Raw genomic sequence first — 24,982 nt, 5'->3', positions numbered from 1 at the left:
GTATACTTAGCTATGCCATATTAATTATACCATAGCAATGCCAATTTGTTTACTCATTTTAAATTAAGAAGAATAAAATTCAAAAATTATTAGGCAGTAATAAATAAAACTTTAAGTTATAATAATTATTGATTAGTGAAATTTTCTAAGCAATGAACAACATGTTAAAAATTTTTTTTAAAATTTATATTCAAGATAATATCTTGTCATATGAGGTATTTTTACTTTTTACCTATTGTTTTTCGGTGGATTTACTAAGCTTTTGATTAGCTATTTTACTTTTTTGTGCGTTTATTTTTAAACATTTATTTCTCAATAATTGTTTTAATATACTAATCAGCTTTTATACTGTATAATCACCATTAGTCATACTAATCTGCAGACGTAATTATTAATGTTTTAAATGTATTATTTAGGTTTCATTAGATTGATGTTCAAGGGTAAAATTTTATATGAAATAATATTTCGCAACCATTAACTTAAACATAATTAATTACTCATTCCCAGTAGTCGAAGAACGTTGAACTTCATAAACAAAATTTTTTTCGAAAAATCAGGAAAGTTATATTGTGTGCGACAAAAAGGGTATCGTAAAGAGAATTTGTTATGTTGCTTATAGAACAGTACGACGTATGGATGTAAAACGAGAGAATACGAAGTGTTGCCACAACAAACGTTATAAGATTTATTTACACTTTAGGCTTTGACCTATAGGAACATCAGGCAACATATTCCAAAAAAAATTTAAAAGCAATGAACAATCAAAAGCACTATTAATCGTTTCGCGTAAAAGACTTAAAAATATATTGATTGTAGAATTCGCGATTTTTCTTGAATGTTCACAAGGAAACATAGCAATTTTTGGTGGTTAATACAAATTTTAAGCTTTATATACATCTTAAACAAAAGTGTGGAATTTAGTGCTCGTTCTCCAAATGATTTGTTTTCTATAATCATTTAAATTAGTATTCACAGTTGAGTGATTTGTACAGGATTTCGATAAAATTTTGGATATATTATGTTCTCGACCAGCTTCTTTATTTACTATCACAAGTGATATTTAAATGTTATTGCCGAAGATTTTGAGAAAAAACTTCGAAATTTAACCTTATGGGAAATGGTACATTTTCGATTATAAATTTCGAATGAACTACGTTTTTATGAAAAAAAATCGTCTAAACTATAACAATAAGAATTATTGTTGATTTTAGATTTTTTCACCATGAAGTTATTTAGAAACGTAAAAATCAGCCGGAATCACAATACCGATCCGTATAAATATGTTATATTATTTTTATTGTATGCATTTTTCAGAATTTTGGAAAAAACATAAAAAGGTCTTGCAAAAAGTTAACGGCCCAGAACCTTGCGTTGCCGGCACTCGGGCACTGATGTTATCAATAAAAATTTTGAAATTATTGCTGAATATGGTCAAACTTTGAACATCTGACGAGCACTAGTATAAATAAACAGGTCACTCATTTGGTTGGATGTCGTTACCTTTTGTTTTTTACCAACAAAATTTGTTTGCTTTACTACGAACATTACAAAAAAACAGCCCAAATTATTATCAAATAAATAACTTTAATTTAGATTTAAAAAATTGTCATTTAAAATCGTGGCAAATTTTTGCAGAGTTAATATTGAAGATTGAGTAATCAAAATATTAAAATAAGATAATTTTCACTTCTAAATTTGAGATTTAACAAATTATATTCAATTATTTTCGAAAATATACCTAATCATTTTCAAATATATTTATTTATGCTTTCATTTCATCAATTTACGCTTGGTAGCAAATAAAAAAAAAAATGTTTCTTGCTGGTAGAAACGTTTTTTTCATCCTCATTTTTAGCTTCAACTTTACAAATTATTCTCTTCGTTTTTGCGAATATTAAGTACTTATGGTAGGTATAATTCACTCATATGGGTATGTCAATTTTAATCTCTTGTCGAGATATATTTTTACTTGACAGAAAACTCAACTTTCGAAGGAAATTCATAAGGGATTATAGCTAGTTTATTTTTAAGTTATATAAAATATCCTTAATTTCATTTTATAATGTAAACAACTAGTTATTAATTGAAGTAAAATAAAATCGTAACCAGAATGATAATATCTTTTAAGAACACATTTCATTAAAATACAAAATGTGTTCCACTGTTTTAAAGCTTTTGGCAAACTAAGAAGAGTAATAAATATATTTAAGCTAAGACAAAAGTAATATGATAATAAAAAAGTGAAATAGCACATACCTTGGTTTTCAGAGACAGCTTGTTCTCGTAAGAATTCGGCAGGACTCGGTGGTGGTGTCTTCGATATTTTGGGCGATTTTATATCTAAAAAATACACATATATTTATTTTATGTTAAAAAAAAATACTGGGAAAATATTATGTTAACAGTAGGTTGAGCTTTAAAGAAAGTTGTTTATAGCCCCCGGTTAACAGAGGAGGGTATCTGTGTGTCTGTCTTTGGCATCGTGGCTCCTAAACTTATGAACCGCTTGTGAGATGTTTGTTTCTTTGAAAAGTAATTAGTTCGAAAATGTTCTTAGTCGATGCCACAGACGAATCGAACAGATCTGATTAAGTGTCAGGGGCTTTTAAATTTTTAATTTGTTGTTATTAATATGACTTATTAGTGTATCTTTCTCATCGAGTTACATTTAAAATAAGAATATCTTCGACACGACGAATTATTCTAACACTGTCAAATCCTATGTATTCACCTTGGTAGAAATATTTCTCTTAAAGAATTACGTAGTCTTACAACTCTGCGTAAATATATTTAAGTGTATTTCATTTACACTTTCATAATTCAAAATCTCAATTTTGTTCATGCATAAAAAGGTTGCTTCGGCATTTTTCTTTAAATACGTAGCAATATAAAATTGCTTTCTTGATAGCTCGATGTCAGACGAAAAGTTGTCAATACCCATTGCCTTCTAGTTCGATCTCAATTTATTCATAGTACTTCTGTAGTTTTTATTTATTTATTTTACAGCAGTTTTTAAGTAGATTTTTGAACTGTTCAATAATTTTGATAATCGGGAATCTAATAATTCTGCCAACAGTTTGAAACGTCTCTAGTTGTCTATAAAGATCGTTTTTTGATAACCGCTACTGGAAAGTTACAGCAGCATCATTGGTCCAAAATAATTTTTTATAAACTTTAAAATATGTACAACAAAAACCATTTCTACTATACCATAAAATATTACACTGTAAACCTTAGGTATAACAGGCAGCGATGTTTATTACTGCTATTGTTACCTGTAGCCTGGTGTAAGCAGGCAAGTATTTTCACTTTTAAATTAAATAGAATTATTCATTATTTTTCTGAAAGATTCGTGGAATTAAAACTTATTTTTAATAAGTAACCCCCGATACGAAAAGATGGGTGTCATTAGTTTTATGCAGCGGCTCGCAAACTTTTTTGTCTCGTAGACCAATTGCCAGTTTTTCATTATTCAGATACAGCCCCTGCCACGCATCGACTCTCAAAAATTTCTAGTACCCTCCCGTTTATAGGTCGTTCTTTTTTCAGTCAGCAAGTTATCACTATTTTTTTACCTTTTCTTCGTTTATATAAAATCTACCCCCTTAGTCGGCATCGTTACCCAAAAGTTTTTTTGTTGGTAGCATCAATATTTTTAAGCGTTACAAACAAACTTGGAACTTAACTTAGTATAACTTGATATATTTTACATATATACATGGTATAAAAATAATACAGAAATTAATATTCTTATAAATAGAATTCTAGCATATTCAGCTAAAAAATTTAATTTAATTTGCAAGGATTTCCTATTTTGTGGAGAGTTTTTAAAATTTTGTAAATTTTAATTGTCATTTATTTAAATGTAATTTACATAAAAATTATTCGTAATTCTCCAAGAGAAATATTTTCACCCAGGAAGCACACGTCGTATCAGATCGTCACAGATTTGCCTTTTAGTTTACTTTTTATCATGTTAACAGGCATAAGCTCCAACGCATCTTTTTCGTGACTAGAAGTGGGGCTATTTATTATTCTTACTTTAATATTCAATAAATTGATAAAGACAAAATGAAAATAAATAGAAAATATCTATACGAATCCAAATTCATGTTAGCAATCATTCTTTGACTTCTGCATAATCTGAATATGACATTATCAATAAGATAAATAATAAATATATTCGCTGTTTTCTCCTACACTTTCATTGAACAAAATATATGTAAATGAAAAATATTAAAATTTTTCTTTTGTTAATAAATGACAAAGAATTTCAGCAATAATACCGTAAAAAAAAATTAACTCATTAAACATAATAAAAAATATATGTTGACATTTATAGCCAATGGCAAAAGTAGTCTATGACAAATCGACAAACAAACAAACCGCGTTAATGATACTTGGTTTGCTGCGAAAAAAAGGATAAACCCATTTTCAATCCTAGCTTACAAAAAAATGCTTAATCGATTAATTTTAAGACTTTAGACAAGCTTTCCAAAATTGTAACCTATTGTAACCTTAACGTGCAGCACATTATCAGTGACAAAAAGAGAAACGATTGCCACAAGGGAAACGTTTATTGATACCTTTTCATATGTCAAAGTAGCATTTGAATTATTTTTAGACGTAGCCTTTTATAAAGGAGTACAAATTTTTTTGTTTGTTTGTTAAAATTTAGGTTTTCGATCTTGAATTTCGTTCGAAATATTTCCTTGGGCTATAATATTTTTTAACTTCTGTTTTGGAAATTCAGTTATCCTATTCGAATAGTATATAGTCGCAATGCAGTTATAAATACTTATAACTTAATACATACAGTTGCCAATTACTTGGGTAATAAATAAAATAAGTGTTAATTAAATTAATCGCAAAATAAGGTTAAAATGTTTTACTGAAAAGTAATAAGAAAGGATCTGAGCGATACCTATATATAATGGCAGTACTTATTTGTTTAGGCATGTTTGGGTATACTTGATCTGATCAGTTGGTTATCTGCTTCTGCTTTCAAGTATCTGATCCCACGTAAGTGGTAAAAAGTCTCTTTTCACCTACGATGTTCAGTTGTTAATTTTAAACACTATGTATTTTTTAAATAATAACCATCGAATCGATTATAACCCACCTAAGAAGATGATAATGGGCTCAATCTTAGACATGTAATATAAGCTTGATGGTTGGAATTATCGATGGTTTTACGGTGTTACAAAGGTATTATTGTAATTAATATTGGGAAGATAATGTACTGTCGAAATGGGCGGAATTCCATTTTTCCCTAGGAATTCCACTTATTTTAAGCTAATTGGAACAAAAAAGGCGAAATTTTTGTTATGTTTGCAAATTAGTAAATAAAATAAATATTATTTCTACAAAATTAACAAAAGTGCGTTATTTTAACGACATACAGGAAACGATAGTCCATGTATTAAAATTCATTAGTTGGTTTTGTGTGATTTTGGTGCACCTTACTCACCTGAGTTTAGAAATTACAACAACATTCACTACTGTACATTTATAATCTATGACCAAAGATTATTTTTACTTCGAAAACAGTAAGAGTTAAACTTTACAGTACGAAGTTGTTTCTTTTAAATGTAAACAACTTTTGTTTGGAACATGCTTACGAAAACCAGGTAAATGTCAAAATTATTTCTGCTTTCACATTTACGCTTAATTTTTATCATTTTTCGAAAGAAAACTTTTTAATAAATTCTCAGTCTCATGATAACGGTAATACCTTAATTACCTACTGTATTTTGGGAAAATAAAAAACGAATTTGTGGTAATTAGATTTTCGTAAAGCTTTAAATCTCACAAATGTGTTTTCACGAATGAGTTGATTATAGGTAAGTGAGTAAATAATACAGTCGAAACTGGAGCAAAAAGCGAAAAAACTGAATGGGATTTAATTGTAAAAAAAAGCAAGCTGTATGTGTTGTTTCCACCTCTTTACTTCTTTAAGATAGTACGAGCACCAAGGCAATTTTAGATTTAGGGTTGGAATTATTTGTACCATATTTTCAACTTTGCTGATGAATTTCGTTATAACTTCATTAATGTAGATGAAAAATAAGAACAAAATTTTTCGGTATCTGCGTTGGCTTTCGAGAAATCTATGAAAATATACCATCCATCTACCGTTTTATACTAAAACTAGTGTTACATATGCCTATACTCTTGAAGTTATTTTTTTAGTTGAATAATTGGACAAACCCCCTCCCCTAAAATTTCCAGAATTTATTTAGACTTAGTCCAACTTAAAATAAAAAAATCAAGCTTTTTATTTAAAATTATCTTGGTGCTCGTACTGTTAAGTGTGACTGCCCCACGCCATGTAACTCTATCAGAAGAAATTGATATTGAATAGATGTTATTTTGATAATTTAAGATTACGAGAGTCGCGTTTAATTATGAACATAATAATTAATGAAAATTAGCAGTCTATGTTAACCAGTTTATTAATTTTAAGTTGTATTGTATTTATACGAACAAGGTGTGTCTGAATCGAATGATTTGCCACTCTTACTACGGTTGATAAGTATCCATCTTTATTGTGTAGGTCCGTCAAGCTCTCAGAATATCAAAACGAAAAATTAATGTATTTTTTGAAATGCTGGTGTTTTAAGCTTTCGCTATTCCAGATTCGGCTGTATTTTAATCACATAAATATTTTTGACTGTCTGCACTTCAATATTGACTACAGACTTTTGACTATTGATTGACTCAGTGACTGTTGACTACTATTGACTCAGTTGACTACAAAAGTAAAGTTGTGAAATGTACATATTCCAAATTCAAAGAAGATAATGAGCCTAAACTGTCCTTATAGTTATCGAAAACATGCAAAAACAAAAGACAATTAATATAGTTTTTCTTCTAAATGAAAATTTTGATTATTACTGAATAATATACTGAGAGATTATGTTAATAGTAAATAAAATACAAAATAAATTTATAACAACCTTCTGATGCTGGTGGTTGCGGTTTGGCAGTGGTGTCTAATCGTTCAAGTTCATGAGAGACGTCTTCGAAAAGTGTTGAATCTCGTCGGGTATCATCTACATCGGATACTTTGTGCGTAACTATTGTTGTTTTTGTAATAGTTGTAGTTGTTTCACTTGGTTTTGTATCATCTAATTCAATTTTTTGTTTTTGTGCAGCTAATTTTTCTTTTAATTCATTATCAACAATATCATCGTCGGGAATTATTTTTTTACCTTGTACTGTAATTGTTTCTTTAACAGTTTTTTCAGTTATTTTCGGTGGTGATTTTCTAGTTGAATCAACCGTCGTTACAATTGTTTTAGTGGTTGTTACTTTTGTTACTTTTTCTGTATCTAAATCTTTATCTTTTACTTTATCTGGAACTTTTTCTTTGACATGTTCTTCGATAATATTTTCATTATATTTGATTTTATCATCGATTAAACTTTGTCGTTTTATTGTACTAATTTCTTGAACAATTTCATGTTTTTGTAATGAAGGTGGTATTTCTCTATCGGAAGACAATCTTTTTTCAATTTCTATTCTTCTTTCAGCAACTGATTTTTTAATTTCAGCGTCATCAACACCAGATTCTTCTTCTTGAACTTCTTTTTCCTCAGCCGTATATTTCATTTCATCTCTTTCAGAAATGTTTCTTAATCTGGAGTCAACTAAAAATGATAACATAAAATCTTTATATAAAATAAATAAAAATTACTTAGCAGTTTTTGGACAAAAATGTTACAATCCAAAACAATTTTTAAGAAGTTCTGGATAAATTAACAAATCTTACTTTCATATGAATCTTTCCTTTCTTGTATTAAAGATTCTATTGATTCTGAATCTTTCATAATGTCTTGTTCATCGTACGTATTATCTAAACTAATATTTCTTCTAAGAGATGCATCACGTGAAGGTCCAAGTTCGTCTTTTAAACTATCAAAACCACCTTGATCTTTTCCAGCACGTGCTACAGCTTGGTCCAAAACATCAATATTTAAACATTGGGCAATAATATCACTTCGTCCAATTCGTTTTAATGCTAATTCTAATGTATTTCCTATAAACGTATGTAAAGAAATAAATTTTTTATTTTAAATGTTTTTCAAAAATACCAGAGCTCGAAGTAAGAGTTTTTCGGAAAAGGTTTTTATTAACACCCACAGATAAATAAGCTTCTTTAAATTTTCATGGAAGGAAAATATTTTGACATGATACCACTTATTCCTTTTGCGAATGGTCGCAATTTAAAATAAATTTACACTACTTTTATAAGAAGCCAATCGAAGTAACATTTTTTTTTTAATTAATGAATGTTAAATAACCTTTTAATTTTTCAAAAACTTACTTTTTTTTCAATACTTAACTTTGAAAATAACATAAAATGTTTTAAAATAAATGATTTTTTTTGAAAAATTAAGTTTTTTTTTATATATTTAATTCATTATCATTAATAATTGACAAATTAAGTGCAAATTAATTGATTAATTGATAAGCTACTTTCCCGAATTTTCCTTATATCATTATCTTTCATTAGTATCTCTGATTCGAGATGTTTTATTTATTAATAAAGCTACTTGTTTGAAATAAAAATTAAATAATTCAGTTAGTAAAAATTTTTTTAAGTTAGAAATGGTATCTTTTAGTATAATATAATTTATCAATATCTATTATCGATTTGTGGATTTTTGGAGATTTAGAGTTTAAAACATGTTCATAAAAAGTTGCAAATGTTTAAAAACTGACCATTTTAATTATTTAAATGATTGGCAAATTGTGAGAAATCGACACATATAAAAAAACTATAAATTAATTTAAAAATTAAAATCCTTTTGATAAAAGAAAAGCAACTAGTCTCAACGGCCATAGAGTTATAAACGTTTTTTTGCGGACAGATGATCCTCGAAACTAGTTTAGGGAAATAATTATAAATTTCTTTTATCTTTGTCAATGCGCTGAAGGTGAAAGTAAGTGGTTTTTTTTCCATACAGAAGCTTTAGATATAAAAATAATAGTGGTAATTTGAAATGAATTGATTGTATTGAAAATTTTTTATACTAACTGCCGTTTTTTAAAAAATTTTTTGTTCGAACTCTGATAACAATAGAAAATAAAAATAATATTACCTTGTGCTTTATTTCCAGATTGAACTCTCCATAACCTTAACATACTTTGGGCTTGTTGTGGTAAACTATCAGGACATTCTGATTTAATAACATTAATTTGTGAGGTACTTAATCCTAATTCTGATGCTAGAGCTGGCCAGTCTTCACCTAATAGATTACTCATATCAGACAGTCTTAATTCAGTTCTTGGATATACATCTAAACCTTCCTTTATAAAACCGTATTTTTTAAGCATTTCGGTTTCAGTCACAGGGTAAGATTCTACTACAATATTGTCAGGTAAAACTATATTTAAGACACATATAGGCTGCTGTGGGGGTTCACCTTTAGCGACCTGAAAATAGAATGTCGAGAAATATTATAAATTAAAAATACTTCAAATTTTTAAAACTTGCTTCTTAAGAATTTTTATTATTATAATATTAAAAATTGTAGCCGAAATCATACCTTCGGTTCTCGCATAAAAAGGCAGCGGCCCACAGTATCCGCATGTTGATCTTTTACTCGTACCGTAAACGGTAGTCGATTTTCCCTAAATGCTCTGAAAGCAAATTGTAATTGATCACCGGATTTAGTAACAGGTACCAAATTTCCAGCAAATTCGATGTATTGTGGTTTTCCTTCTAATACCTATTAAATGTTAAAAAATAATTATAATTTTTATTTGTTGAAATTTTAGCAAAAGGATTGGTAGGATAGAAATGAGATAAAGGAAGATTATTTTCTAGAAGTTGTTAGTTTTTATTGATTTTAAACTTTTTGGGTAAGAACATTTCAAGATATGAAAAAATAAACCAAAGAAAGGATTTAACAAGAATACATGCATAAGTCTTACAATATTGAAAATTTACCTCTACGTCTCTACTTTTAGCTACTTCTGTAAAATGCTCCTGATGCTCTAACGTTTTATCCTCACGATCGTCAGTCATACAAAATACTCGTAATCTTGCTTCAAGAGTATCTACTCTCTTTGCAAATACTACAAATTTAGCCATGAATGGTACATGAATTGCTTCTCTGTAAACATATACAAATATCTATTAATAATCAAAATCTTTGAGGGTTGTTGCGGATGAATTCTAAAATTTTTGGAGCAACTGAAATTACACGGGTAATGTCAGGAATTATTTGTAATAAATAATAATCCTTCGCTATTAAGAAAGTCGCTAAGTAGGAATATACATTTTTTATTATTCTTATAAGAACATAAATCAAAAGCAAATGAAATTTTCAGAATTGCTGGATAAGAGACATCCCTTAGGTTAGGTGGTTTTATTTTTTTATTAATGATACACAGATGTGAATCAATTTTAAAGCTGGTGGCGCAATAAAAAATTTATAACACCCACCCTTAAAAGGTGCGGCATTCTTTATAGTAATCTTGCTGAATGTTGTTAGGCTACCTGAGAATTAGCACATTAACATTCTGTGGTTCCAAAACAGAAACCTTCTTTTTATTTTGTAATTAAATTCAACAATAAAAGTTTTTTTTGTGAAATATCTACTGTATTTCCAGACACCGACATATTCCATTTTCAAAAATTAAAGTTTCTAATATATTTGACAAGCTAAATGTTCGTTCTTTAAATAATTTTAATTTTATTTTCAAACTTTGTCATGGTATCAAATTTAGTTTTACATTTTTATGGATAATATGGCCAATTCTAAATCAGGATTATCCCCTATTTTACAAGTAGGTGTAATTTAGTAAGTATTTACGTCTCCCCTTTTTTATAGGAAACGTAAAATATTCCAATGGATTATAGGGAGTAACAGGTTTTCTATCACTCATGAATACTAAGTACTTCCCATACAAATGTTAATTTGGCTACTACAGCTATTCAACTAGCAATTTTCTTAACCAAAAGCTTGGTATATATTTATCAAAACCAATTTATTTAAGATTATTTTATAAATGGTACTTTAAAAACCACTAAGAAATTCTCTGGTTTAAATTACGTTCAGTCTAATATTATTATTTATCCGAATGCCGCGGTAAATAATAGTTTTGATTATTATACATCGTAGAAAAGTTCAAAATAAGCAAATTTATCTCGAAAAATTTCGGAATTTACTAGCAATTCAGTTAAAAATGCACATAAAATTGGTTTAATTGAATTGAATCCACAATAGGTCATATGAAAAACCAAAATGTGTTTTATTACCTAAATTTTAGCTGCTATACCCGTAAAAAAATTGATCTTTATATCTAGATCAATTTTTCAATTGTGAATGTTTATTCCGCGGTTACCATCGTCAACAGGTATGAATCAACCAATTATAACCATTAATCAGAGGGGTAGATTTACCTTTCTGATGGCTTTTTCATGAAGATTTCTAGTTTGTATCACAATTTTAAATTATTTGTAAGAAATCAATGGTATGGGTACGACCTTTTGGGATTTGAGTGTTTAAATTGTCTGCCTTCGTAAACTTATCATTTAAGGGTTTCGTAAAATGTCCCTATACCTGTTATCAAAGCTCCCAATTTTGGTAAAGACTTGGATATACCTTCAAACATCATCAATTTTTTTATTAGAATTAAGAAAGTTAATAGTGTTCAAATATTTTCAAGTCAAAAATTGAACAACTTGCAAAATAAAATTAATCACAAAAACTTCATTTTTATTTTGCTAAAGCTGGGAATTATTTATGCTATTCTTAAAAAAAGCAAAATATGTCGTGTATTGATGTTTTAAAATTTTTATTAAAAAACTAGGCATTCTTATTTCTTTCTTTTCGTTTAAAAGAAATCGAAAGAAAATTATTGTACCAATTGAAATAACGAATTATTTTCTCTAATATTATAAAGAAAAATCATTTTCGCTGACACATTAATGAAAAGACCTATATTGTGGATCCATTCGTAATAAACACATTAAACATTTCTCAAGTATTGAATATTTATTTAAACAATACCTGTATAATTCTGTAGCCATTTTTGTTGCATCACCAATATTTCTACAATCCATTAACCAGAATCGTGCAGATACTGTTGTTGTAAATGATACACAATCGTTAACAAATGTAAGGGGTGTTGATCCTGTAACATCTTCCCACTGTGCTCGTGTTGTACCGCCTAATAAATATAATTATTAATTTTTTTTAATCTAATATTTATAATTTATTTTTTTTTTTAAATTATGATTTGAGTAATAAAAAGCTCAGCTGTGGTTTTATATATAATAAATCTAGTTATTTTATTTTAAATAGAGACCTGAAATAACAGTAAATCAAACATTTTGTAAAAAAAATACTATTTTCATGTTTGTTTCAATATTCAAATAATGTTCTTGTTGTATTAGTTTAGGCTGCCAGACGGTAAACTTTTTGTAAATTCAATTCGATCATAGCAGAGTAGTACTGACAGGAGAATCAAGTAGTAAATTGTTCAAGTCATTTATTTCAAACTGTAGACACATACTTTTCTGGCTATTACCCGTTCGCTGGAAAATTCTAAGCCTGATTATACAGTAGTGTTTATGTGCAAGAAAGAGAAACGAAATGCGAAGCGAGCCGATAGAATTCTTTCAATTGTAAACACGAAACAATGACAAACTTTTACAAGTTGAACCCTAAACTCCCATTTGAAACATATCTAAGAACACTCTTCATTAAATTGTCTTTCTCCTTAAAGCCTTTTCCAAATCGTCGCCAATTTTTAGTTTTTTCGGGTACGGAACCCTAAATTCGCCCTTGAAACATAGCTAAGATCACTCTCCATTAAATTAATTTTAAACAAAATAAAAAAAAATCAAAATGGGTTCATTTGTTTAGGCGCTACGATGTCACAGGCAGACAGACGCATACCCACATAGTGGTCAAACTTATAACACCCCTTTTTTTATTTCGGTGGCTAAAAATACATTCTATTCGCCTTGTTTCATATTAGCATGTTTATACATATAATATGCAGTTCATATACAGTCTTTAAATGAAAACTGAAAGAAAATCAGTTTATAGTTACTAACTAGAAAAGATTTTGTTGAGTTTATATACAAGACAAGAACATTATATGCACTGTGACGAGTTTAAAATAAATTTAAGGTCTCCAAATAAAACATATATTAACGGTTGTAGTTTTCCAAAATGAAAATATATACTTATATACAATATAAACATTAAAAAAAATATTCAGTTGCCATTGCAAAACTGAGAATGTTCGAAAAAATAAATTAATAAATAATACTGATTCCATCTAACAGACGTATTCTCACAAAAAATGTATGTTTTGTTTTAAATAAAAAAAAATGAGTTAAAAAAATCTATTATTAAATAGTCAAATTAAATGAATTCCTACTAAATATATAGTTCTTACCAAAAAATGAATTATTATTGTAAAGAATATCAAAAATATTTGTTTTATATTTAAAGGCATTTCTTAATTCTAAAAATAAAATGATATTTAAGAATAAATAATCTACATATTAGTGCATAAACGAACCGATTTTTTGTTAAAAAATTTTCCAATAATAAACTTATAAAATAAAATTAGAATTATTATGAATGAAAAACGAATGAAAATTGTAAGAAACAAATGTAGAAAAATAATAAATATTTTTATTATTGGAAAAGTGTTATTTCATAAGGAATGAAAATGAATGAAGCAAGCACATTCCAGGAATAATTAATAGCAGATTCCAAAGAAACTTTTATATCTCTACGTCGATTGTGGGTTTTAATTTATTTTAAAATTAATTTAAAAAAATGTTTATAAATATCGAACGTCAAAGCAATCTGTTCATTTTTTTTTTTTAAGTGACGTAGAGTTTAATTTTTTTTTAGAGTTTCATTGGAATCTACTATTTAGAAAAATAAAAAAAAAATAAACAGAAAATAAGAAGTACAACTACTATAGCATAGCAAATTTTGATATTAATATTTAAAATAAAATTTAAAATGAATTAAACATTTGTATTTTCATGCATCATAGGCAATTTAATAACCCACTTGTAATAAAAGCTGCTGAAAAAGCAATAGTATTTCAGAAAAGACCCTTCTTTATTTTTATTATTTAAATTAAAAAATTTATTAAATAAGTTTTAATAATATAAGTTGATTACATTGAGCGTTCAACACTTATATAAATTTGGCTGTGTAACTTGTTAACACAAAAAATAAATTTTAAAAAAATATATAAATTAAATAAAAACAAGCTACAAAGCCGATTTTCGTAAATTGTTCTCTAAAATTATAATATGAAAATAATTATTTATAATAATATATGGAGAGTTTTTTTATCAATAAATAAGTACAGTCTTACGTTACAGAAAAAACAAATTAAATATATGCAGCAAATCTAAATAAAAATGTGTAAAATAGCAGTGTATTTTTATACTTAAATAATTCGAATTAAATGTTTATAATTTGTGATTTTTATTTTTTAAATTTGTACCTTTTAATTAGGTATAATTAATAATAAATATCTGGTGTATTTCGTTAACCATACACAAATCATGATGAATTATTTTAATGAAAAGTATTACCCAAAAAATTATCTTTTATCAAAATATTACATGGAATAATTACTATTGATTGAAGATTTTTAATTATAAATTAATATAGGCGAAAAATTTTGTATGAAATATTTTATTAGCTCTAAATTAATGAATTGACTAATAAAATATACTACATACAGCAAAAAAAATTATCCTAAAATAAACTAACCATTTTAAAGATGAGATCCCTCTCTAAAAACTAGGTAAATAACAACTGATGGTCCTTAAACAAGTGTATACATTTTCATCAAACTCAATTAAAAGTCATGCCGATGAAATAAAAATGGTAATATAATCATTCATTTGGGAGTCTATGTTGCACACTTATGTACGTTTACTATCCTATTAAATATGGTACAAGATCCGAATTAAGATCGATCTTCACCCATCTGTTTACCCTGTAGGGGGTTGCCTAAAAAAATATGGCCAAAACAACTTTTAATAAAAATATCAAAACTTGGACAGCTTGTAAACTTTATTTTTTGACTGATATTTTGTGGACAATCATACAGCACCGTATTTGCAATAAAATTATCTTTAATTAGATGGCGAGTCAATGAATTAACAGATGAACGTAATTACTATTCACAACCTGTAAAAACTGGATAATAGTAAACGAAAAGAGGCAGACAACATAATATTGCTGCTGAAAATTTTTTATGGCTTTTACTTTCGAGTAGATCAAAATTCGTTAGATATGCAAGTCAGTGAAAATTTAAAAAAAATTTTAATTTGATATTTTCACTAAAAGTAGTCTTAACCACATTTTTTTAGGCAACCCATTGCTGGGATATTTGTAAGCATTTTATATATCATAAAAAATAACTTTCATTCGGTAAGCAGATAGGTAAAGATCCTAATTGAGATCTTAGTACTAAATTGGTCGAAATCGAAAAAGGTTTTAGCTGTTAACTTTAATTTTATGGTCAATTTTTTTCAAATTCAAGTGCAAATGCAAGGGCAAAGTTTTACAATTTTTTAAAAGGATATGATGAAATGAAATGAACTTACAAATTAATATTCTTATGAAATGACGTTTGAAAACTATCTTTAATCTCTAAAATAATAATGGCTCGATTACAAACACAATTTTTTTTAATATTAAAATAGCATTTATTCCTGCCACCAGACAAAATCGTGCAAAAATATCATAATAGATTACTCTGCAATAAAATAATTACTAACAATAAGGATACTTTATATGTTACATAAGTTCGATACTTTAAACTCAGGTGTGGGATTGACAACCAATAAAGTTGTATCTTTGAAAATATTTCATAATGAGAGTATTAGTTGATTACCTACGTATCATTTCCAGTAACTGAATCAATAGTTTTCTATAAACTGCACAAAAGCAATAAGTCATATGATTTGTGTAAAGTTTTTGTATTTTTATAAATATATAAAAAAAAAACTAATTAGAAATATAGATAGGAGTAAAATAATAAAAAAAGTTAAAAATTTAAAACAAAATCGTTGTAGCCACGTATATAAAATATAATAATATATAACATTGTATCAAAAATGTTATTTTTAATAAAAAAATTTGTTTTACTAAAAAATAATTCAAAGTAATAAACAAAAGAATAAATAAAATAAAGTAGAAAGATAATAATAATAATAATAATTTATAACAAAAATTTAACATAATTAATAATAATAGACATTCTTAAGGGATTATATAATAGATAATAGTGTTGTTATATTTGTTACTATGATTGTTTGGTAGTTACCTTTGAGGGATCTTTTCCGAAACACCCCTGGTAGGCGAACAGCAGCATATATTGAGCAATGCACCGCATTAGTTCAACGTTTTTTTTTTTTACTTTTTCAATTTTTTTTATTTAAATTTTTTAATTTAACATTAAAATACTCTCTCTCAAAAAACAAAAATGACTGTGATTCGACTCAAGCAATAAGAGATTGGTAAACAGTTTTTAGAAGAAATCATAGTGTATTATAACGAGATAATGTAGAAGTAAATCTGTAAGATTTAATATTTTATAAAGAATCAGAATTAATAGCAACTTTAATTATGATTTAAAAATCCATACTCAATGAATAATAGGGTAGTGTATAAAAAAACGGGTAATATTTTAAAAACAAATTTTTTTGTTTTGTTCCCAGATGTCCCATATTTAACATTACTCTGTACCCAAAAATTAAATAACCATACGAGCTATTATAAATAACCATCTTTTAGTTTCTTTACTATTATAAAACTATTGTCTGTCTGTTAGTTCTGTTAGTTATGCTTCTACGCGCATCACACAAAAACTACAAAATCGATTTTGATGAAATTGAATTTGTCTAAAAACTTATAATCAGACTTAGATAAATTTCTATCTCGGAAATGATACGACCGAGGAAAATGGATAGGATAGTAGTTTGGATGATTCTGATTTAATAATTTTTGGAGAAGGGCTGTGTGTATTTCGAATCGATTTGCTAAGAAATTGTGGCCAATATGTTTTTTTTTTGCCTTTTATAGTTTCGGAAAAAAGCCATGGAAACCTAAAAGAATAATCAGAAATTTTTTTTTGCAATTTTTAATTCTTTCTAGTTTTCTGATACGCTGATTCGATTACAATAGCTTCCCATTACCATAATTTTTCTAGTACTTTTACTTTTAATAATAGTAACTCGTTTTTAAATCATTAAATTTTATAATAATTATCAAAGTTTATAACTACGGGTTTTGATGTTATCACAAAATATGTTTTGTGCTCGGTACATATTAATAGTTTAGCGATTCCAAAAGTTACATTTTTTAGTATTTACTAAAAGTACATACTCGTCTCTCTTTGTTAAATGTAAATATCTATTATCCCTAAACATCCAAGAATTTTTTTAAATAAAAAAAGAACCAAATTATATTTTTTATTTGCAATAATTATATAGGATTTGAAACATTTAAAATGCCTGTAAAATTATATTATCAGATACAAATTTGAAAATATGAACTTGTTTGGAAGTAGTATAGATTTTTAAATATAACATGCAAGAATAATTTTAATAGAAGATACAATAACGAAAGATTTACTAAAATAATTATTTATAGGTTCTGATTTCACGGAAGGGGAAGCTTTTAGAAAACAAATAAATGTTTACCAATCTCTTTCTATACGTATAAAATAAGAAAATTAATTTAGAGTTTATAATGTTAACACACCTTTTAAAAAAATCATGCTACCAAAAATATGTTTAAAAAATTATACAAATAAATATCCCAAATTAAGATGGACATTAGAAACATTATAAACGCTAAAATATGAATAAAATATTAAGACTAGACAACATCAATGTTGAAGAGAAATTAATTGGGATTAATAATTAAGACAAAAAAACAATGGTTAATAAATAATAATAAACAATATAGCAAATATATATAACAAAAAAAAAAAAAAAATTAAATTAATAGATCCTAACGATAAAACTCATAACTGTCTAAATCAAAAGCTATGATGATTTTTATGAATTACGTTATTTAATTAAAAAAATAAATAATAAATAAATTAAATAATGCTTTTATTTTAATTAGTAAATTCTAATTACTCTAGTAAAAATCTAAAATTATATGATTAAATATATATCAATGATAAGTAAAAGTTTGAAATTTACGACCGTAATTACCTACACTAAAATTAACGTTTATTAATTTAAAATAAAAATAAAATTCTAAACTATATTTTTTTTCGTCTCTTGTTGTTTTTCAATTCAAATTAATTATGTTAATAAGGTTTTATGCACTTTTAATTAATTAAAAATAATTCTATTTAATTAATAAAAAAACTAATCTATTCTAAATTGGGTAATCAAAATATCTAAACTAATTAATTAAATTATTATTGATTTAAGGAATATTCAGAATACTTATACTATTATTTAATTAAACATATTATATTACTTTAGATACTTAATATTTATAATCAAAATATTACAAAACAAATCCTCGTTCCTAAATTCATTTTTACGCGGCCTACCTTTCTTTAATACGTCTTTTGTTGCTTGTTAATATATAGTGTTGTCAATTGTAAATTTTTCTTTTTTTTTTTTGAATAAAATAAATTTTATCATAATCTAATTTTACCTTCAATTTTTTACATCAATCATGGGGTAGTTCACTTTGCTTAGTTTTTAACTATTTTTACTTTACTTACTCGATTAATTAACGTATTATTATTAAGGACTCTTAAAATTGATAATGTGAATGAAAAAACACCTGATTTTGGTTTTTTGAGTGACCTACTAGATAAGGAAAAACAAACATATTAAATAATGGTATAATGTTTAGTTAATATAGATCTCTACTTCCGGTGGAATTGGAACTTGGTACTTATATAATTGAATCTACCATTTACTAAGACTATTTCTAGTCTTTAGTCTGAGATTCTAATGTTCCCCATAGACCTCAAAGATTTTAAGATATTCGATAAAGACAGAAAGACATTTGTTGCTGGAACAAATATTGGTGATTTACAGGAGCTATGAGATTTGATAAGTTAATAAGTTACCAGTAAATAGAAATATTTTTTAAAAATATTTCACAGTTTCAGGCTGAATTTACATAGACGTTTTTTTAAAACATGTCCACCGGAAGTTGACATTTTTCAGGACACATGTCATAATCTATAAAACATTGCGCCTTTTATGAATTTAAAAAGCCAAAAAAAAAGAAATTCAACGAGAATTTTACTGTGGCCAGTTCTTGGATTATAAAAAAATGTCATTATCTTCTAGAACTTGGACAGTTTTAAATGCTTCTATAATGAATTTTGAATAAAAAATAACGCACTCAATAAGAAACTATACTGCAGTGATATTAAATATTAGGTCACACGTGACATACGTGTAGGATAGTATGTATGTATTCGAAAAGAATAGTTAAAGTGAATCACCCCATAAAAGTGCAACACTAAGTAAATAAAATTAATCCTATTAAAAATTAAAAAACAAATACATCAATTGCACTGAAGTGAAAAAGATAAAATAAATAAAATAAAAAATAAAATATAATTGAAAAAATATTTATATTACCTGTTATTGAACAGAGCAGTCGTAATGTGGGTGCTGAACCAGAATATTGATTGATCATTCCTTGTGTGTGTGCCCGAGGTGCTGGCATACTTAACGTTATTGCTTTGTGGAATTTTCGACGGCGTGGTTCAACAGTTACAACTGGTGATACTGCAACACCATGACCCAGTAATTTCGCGGTTAGGTCAGGATCAATTGGTTGTGCCTAAACGAAACGTTAACAAGTATGTATCTATCTGTTATATTTTTTATTTAAGTTTTATGTTGAAATCAAACTTTTAAAAATAATTTTTAACTCGGTATTTCAGCAGTTTTCATCTTGATCTGTTTCTTTATTTTTATTTTAATTTTAAATAATTTTTCTGTAATTAATCAAAATTTATTTCACTAGTTTAATAAATAATTTAAGAAAATACTTTGATGGAGAATATTTTTTATTCATTAGAAGATATTTTGGATTGGTTCAAGAATATTAAAATTTTTTCAATAGTAGTACTACACTAAGTACAAAAAGACTGCACACTTTTACGGAATTTTTCGTGGCATAATCGTATTGTTTGATAAATATTAGTCACTATATTTGATCGTTTGGTCAGTTTTTTGCTCGAAATTAATAATTAAAACTATTTTTCTAGTAAAAAATACAAATACTTTTAAAGAAGTCATTATTCAATGATTTTGGTCAATCCTAATTTCAGTTTGATCAAAAATTCAGGAGTGTATCATATTGCTAAATAGTTCTTGTGCCACTTGTAGGTATATTTTGATAATTTGATAATAAAAATAACAATAGAATTGCAATTAAAATTCAGAAGTAAACAAATTTTTTAGGTTTCAAAAAAAAACTAAAAATGACCAAAAATGTTGACCAAACGGTTACAACAAAATCGTTGGTTATATGTAACGAACATTGGGGGATGCCTAACAAATTACTCTACTAGACACAAATTTTTCAAACAAATATAATTATTTTTTAATTTTTTTTAGAAATACAACCTAGGTATTACATATTTGGAGTAAATTGTATTATAAATCGTTAATTTTAAATTAATTAAAAATTTGATATGAGTCTCTTTACAATAATCAAATGAATGAAAGTTTAAAATTGGATTAAACAAAAATTTCAGAAGATTATTATACAAAAAGTATAAACAAGAGGATAAGAAAAACAAATATTTAGAATGTTAAAGTTACAATAATTATATACAAATAATTGATATTTATTGAATTCGAAAAAAACTTGAGAAATTGTACACATGATGGATATTGAAAGTAGCTCGCTAAAAGGGAGAATAAGCTATATCAGAATACAGAATCTACAATACAACCTTCAGTTTCTTTGCTGCATACGTTTAAGTTTTTGATAATATTGATGAATCGATTGTTTAGAATGTCGGAATACCAAGACATGAAAGATTTAGGTAAATAAGCAAAAGTTTTCGATTCTCTTTCACACTATCCTACGTAGTAGGGTATATTTAAGTTAAGCTAACAGTTTTCCTCCTGTTACTCTTTAACGTGCCACCAACCGTTTGGCTTTACTCTATTGTGATGAAAAAAATCACAAAGAGTACGAAATACGAATATTAACGCAGTACGAACGGCAAGGCAAGTTTAGACTTACGGTTGAAATTATTTGTACTTAATTTTCAACTTTGATGAAGAATTTTGTTATAACTTATATATAATTTAGACGAAAAAAAGAATAAAGTTTTTCGATATCTGGCCTTTGTTTTCGAAATATCGAAAGCAAAGCAATTAAATAACATTTTCAATTTTCGATATTTTGAAAATTAATCCAGATCTCAAAAAATTTTATTTTTACTTTTGTCTTATATTGTCTATGTCACCATCAAAATTGAAAACATATTTTTTTAACTTGTGTCCTCACTACCGTGTTCATACATTCTTAATTTTCGGGCACAACGGGAGTTTTTGTTTTCAATAATTTATTAAGGTTTTAAATTTATTTTTGGAGAAATTTATGAAAACATATCATCCATCTACCGTTTTCCCATTAGACAGACCAATGTTAAATATGCCTACTTTTGAAGTCTTATTTTTTTAAATAATCGGGCAACCCACCCTTAAATTTTCAAAATTGATTTAGATCTAGTCCAATTTCAAATAAAAAACAAAAGTTAAGCCTTTTATCCAAAATTTCCCGTTCGTACATCCTTAAACGTTTATATTTCTCCGATTTTTATAGTGATAAATAATAAACCTTCAACAAAAGACATATATAACTAAAATAAAAATACCGTAACTTAAGGTATTTCCAGCATGGTATCTGCAGTTCCTATGCTAAAGCTATGGTTAAAATTTTTTTCGACATAATTTAACGAAAAATTAAATTTAAGAATTTAATAATGCTTACTATTAATTCCCAAAGTTTCAGAAATTTTGACCGTTTAAAATGGGAAATAATTATGCCAACGTCCCAATTTCGATCAATTTACGTCAAAATTAATATCTCGAAAGTGAAAATTAATTTCTAAATTTTTTTTTTAGAATTTTATTGTATAAACATTTTTTTCTACTTTTTCTTCAATATATAATAATATCATAAAAAATAGTTGGAGAGACCGGACATTTTACATACTTTAAATGGGACATGACCCACAAAATCGCGAACTTTGTGTTTAAATATCTCGCGATCTAAACGGCCAAAAATTATGAAATTTTAGGAATTCATAAATAAAGCTATTATAAACCCGAGAAAAAAAATTCGGCCAAATCTGTCGAAAAGTGATTTCATGCTGGAACTACCTTAAGAAAATAAGTTCTATTTTCGGCGTTTTAGATGGTGAAACTTTATTACGTATAATTTTTACCATCGAAAAAATAAGAAATGGTAATACCGAAAATATAAAGTGCTAGTTGCGGTTGAACTTATTTGCCTACAAACGTAACCATGTTTCGCGAGCTTCAGTGTACCAAATTTTGTCATATACGTACAATGCATAGAAAAGCTATTTAAACTGCACCTTTCTCTTGGTTTTTGGCAATTTAAACTAATACCAAATAATACGTATTTTTGAGCTTTTCGTAGAGCGTATTTGTATGAAAAATTAGTAACCTATAGATTTTGCAGTAAAAATCTTTGACTCTTTAATAATTTGAATTTGTATTCCTATGTATCTCCCAAGAGCGAAAATTATAATTAGCATTGCTTTAATTGAATAGCGTCTATATGATTAGCGAACTCATTTTGGAATTTTTTTCTCTTTCGAGTAAGCTTTCGTTGTATTTATGGCACCAAAATAATTGATAAAAAAATTAAAATATCAGTCATTCAAAGGGCACTTTTGTACTCGTCAATGTGAATTTTTGTACTGTGAAGTAATGGATTTTGTACTGTGAAATATTGGATACACTCCACTTTAGTTCCTCTATATGCGTTTGTCAAAATACGTTTTTCTAGCAAGCCTGTTAATAATTTATCTATTATTTGTATTTACAATTGCGTGAGTCCAAACATATGCGCGTGGAAAAATAAGCACCTACGCAACGAGTGCATCAACCTTTGAAGCAAGCGTTTATGTTCTTTTTCTGATGTTGATGCACACATTATTGAGGTACTTTTTCCACACGCACGCACGCAAGTAGCAAGCCACTTTAGCAACTAGCCCCGTCTATTCCAAGCATTATTTGTATACCCGCTGCTTATCCTCTTTTTCCTGTTTTGCCATATCCTATTTATATAATCTGTACAATCAAAGTATTGTTAAAAAAGAATGGATAACGATTGAATTGAATTGTAAGAACAGTTATTTGTAGGTGTAATAGAGTGCCGCGTAAGATGAATAAGGTCCCAAAAAATCAAAACCAAGATTCGATCATGGTTCCACAATTGTTTTTACTCATAGTGGCAATTTCAAATATTTCACAAAATGCGGTCGCTATTATAATTCAACAATTAGATTCCAAAAAAAACCATAAATTTGATCATAATCTGTAACTTCCCAGATAGCAATGTAATCTGAATGGTAATGTAACTTGCATGTGCATGTAGATCTTATAATTACTTGAGACACAAAATTAAGTATCTTTAAAACGTTCCTATTAATTAAATTTATAACTTATTCCAATAAAGATTTTACTGGGCACCACTTTTAACTTTTAGTTGTTCGTTAATTATATCAAATTTTTTCTTGATCCTGTTAATAAAATTATAATAATTTTTTGTAATTAATTTAGGTGGGAGAATATGTGCAAATGAAAATTGAAGCTAAAATTAAGAATATATTGAAAGAATATGAAAAAATGTAAATGCTTGATTGAAATAACTGAAGAAAGCAAGAAAGAAAAGTATAACCAATATGCATAAAAACACAACACAGCCAATATAATATTAATAATTCATTTTAGGTTATCGGGTTGTCGCTGTAATAAAATTAGTAAGGAATAAACACTAGGAGACAATCGTGTGAAGGATATAGGAAATGTAGTATGAAAACAATACATAAAGCAGGTTCGAAAAATGCAAACACACGCAATAATAGCAACAAAAGTGATAAAAGTAATAAAATAATGAAATAATAAAAAAATGATATTGTACAATAATTGAAAAAAAGTTATGAGCCAAACAAGTGCCCAATAATATTTTGTTTAATAATTGAAAAATAAATTTATTCCAAATGAAAGTAAATTTTAATAATCTTAGGTTTTAAAAAATCATTTGTTTTCAATGTTTCATAATGCATACCATATTCTGAAAAAGTTTGTTTTAGTAAATAGTCTTCATCTGGGTAAGTCTGTTATTTTTTAATCATAAACGCTTAGTGATTTCTTTTTAATATAATAATTTCAAATCTCTACGATTTTGTTTGAAAATTAATAATATTTTAGCTTTTTTAGAAATGTCTCATGATATTTGGTATAAAGCTTATGCCAAATGATAACCCATCTCGCCCGACCCTTGAAATTTTTATCGAAGTTATTTTTAGAGGTGATCAATTTTTTTTTCTATTTTATTGATGTAAGGGTATCAATGAATAAGAACTAGGCAGATAATTATCATGTTTTAGTAGACCAAAATCATATAGCACGAACAATATCGATAAACCATGAATACACTGGAAGACCTCAAATAAGAAATTGGACACAATTTATTCCTTCTGGTTACTCTCTTATAGCGTCTTTCTTTCTTAGATAACTGCCAATTTTTTTTTTTTTTGCGAATCTCTTTGAAACTGCGTAATAAATTGGAGATTGTTTAATCCTGATTCATTTAAATTAAAGTAGTGTACTGGATTTGATGATTAAAATGTCGAAATAAAAATATATGATTCTCGTTTCTTACAGCATTTGTGTCTATCTTCCGTGATTTCTTGCGAA

The 24,982-nt window shown here is 26.9% G+C and overlaps 1 protein-coding gene across 11 annotated transcripts in view; it reads right to left on the bottom strand.

Moving 5' to 3' along the window:
• LOC123299234 (ankyrin-3-like) overlaps window positions 1-24,982 on the bottom strand; it is a 184,131-nt gene that overhangs the window by 92,565 nt on the left and 66,584 nt on the right. For all 11 annotated transcript variants that reach the window (XM_044881543.1, XM_044881553.1, XM_044881544.1 and 8 more), the window contains 8 exons: window positions 19,643-19,847; window positions 12,027-12,186; window positions 9,959-10,124; window positions 9,555-9,737; window positions 9,108-9,441; window positions 7,775-8,041; window positions 6,960-7,652; window positions 2,257-2,340 (listed from right to left, as the gene is read on the bottom strand). In XM_044881543.1, coding sequence (XP_044737478.1) covers window positions 2,257-2,340; window positions 6,960-7,652; window positions 7,775-8,041; window positions 9,108-9,441; window positions 9,555-9,737; window positions 9,959-10,124; window positions 12,027-12,186; window positions 19,643-19,847 — 2,092 coding nt within the window. The remainder of the gene's footprint in view (window positions 1-2,256; window positions 2,341-6,959; window positions 7,653-7,774; window positions 8,042-9,107; window positions 9,442-9,554; window positions 9,738-9,958; window positions 10,125-12,026; window positions 12,187-19,642; window positions 19,848-24,982) is intronic.

The sequence above is a fragment of the Chrysoperla carnea genome, chromosome 4 (genome assembly GCF_905475395.1).
Source record: "Chrysoperla carnea chromosome 4, inChrCarn1.1, whole genome shotgun sequence".
In the NCBI taxonomy this organism is placed as follows: Eukaryota; Metazoa; Arthropoda; class Insecta; order Neuroptera; family Chrysopidae; genus Chrysoperla; species Chrysoperla carnea.
Note: the sequence above shows the minus strand (reverse complement) of the source record. Positions and strands in the feature narration are given on the sequence as shown.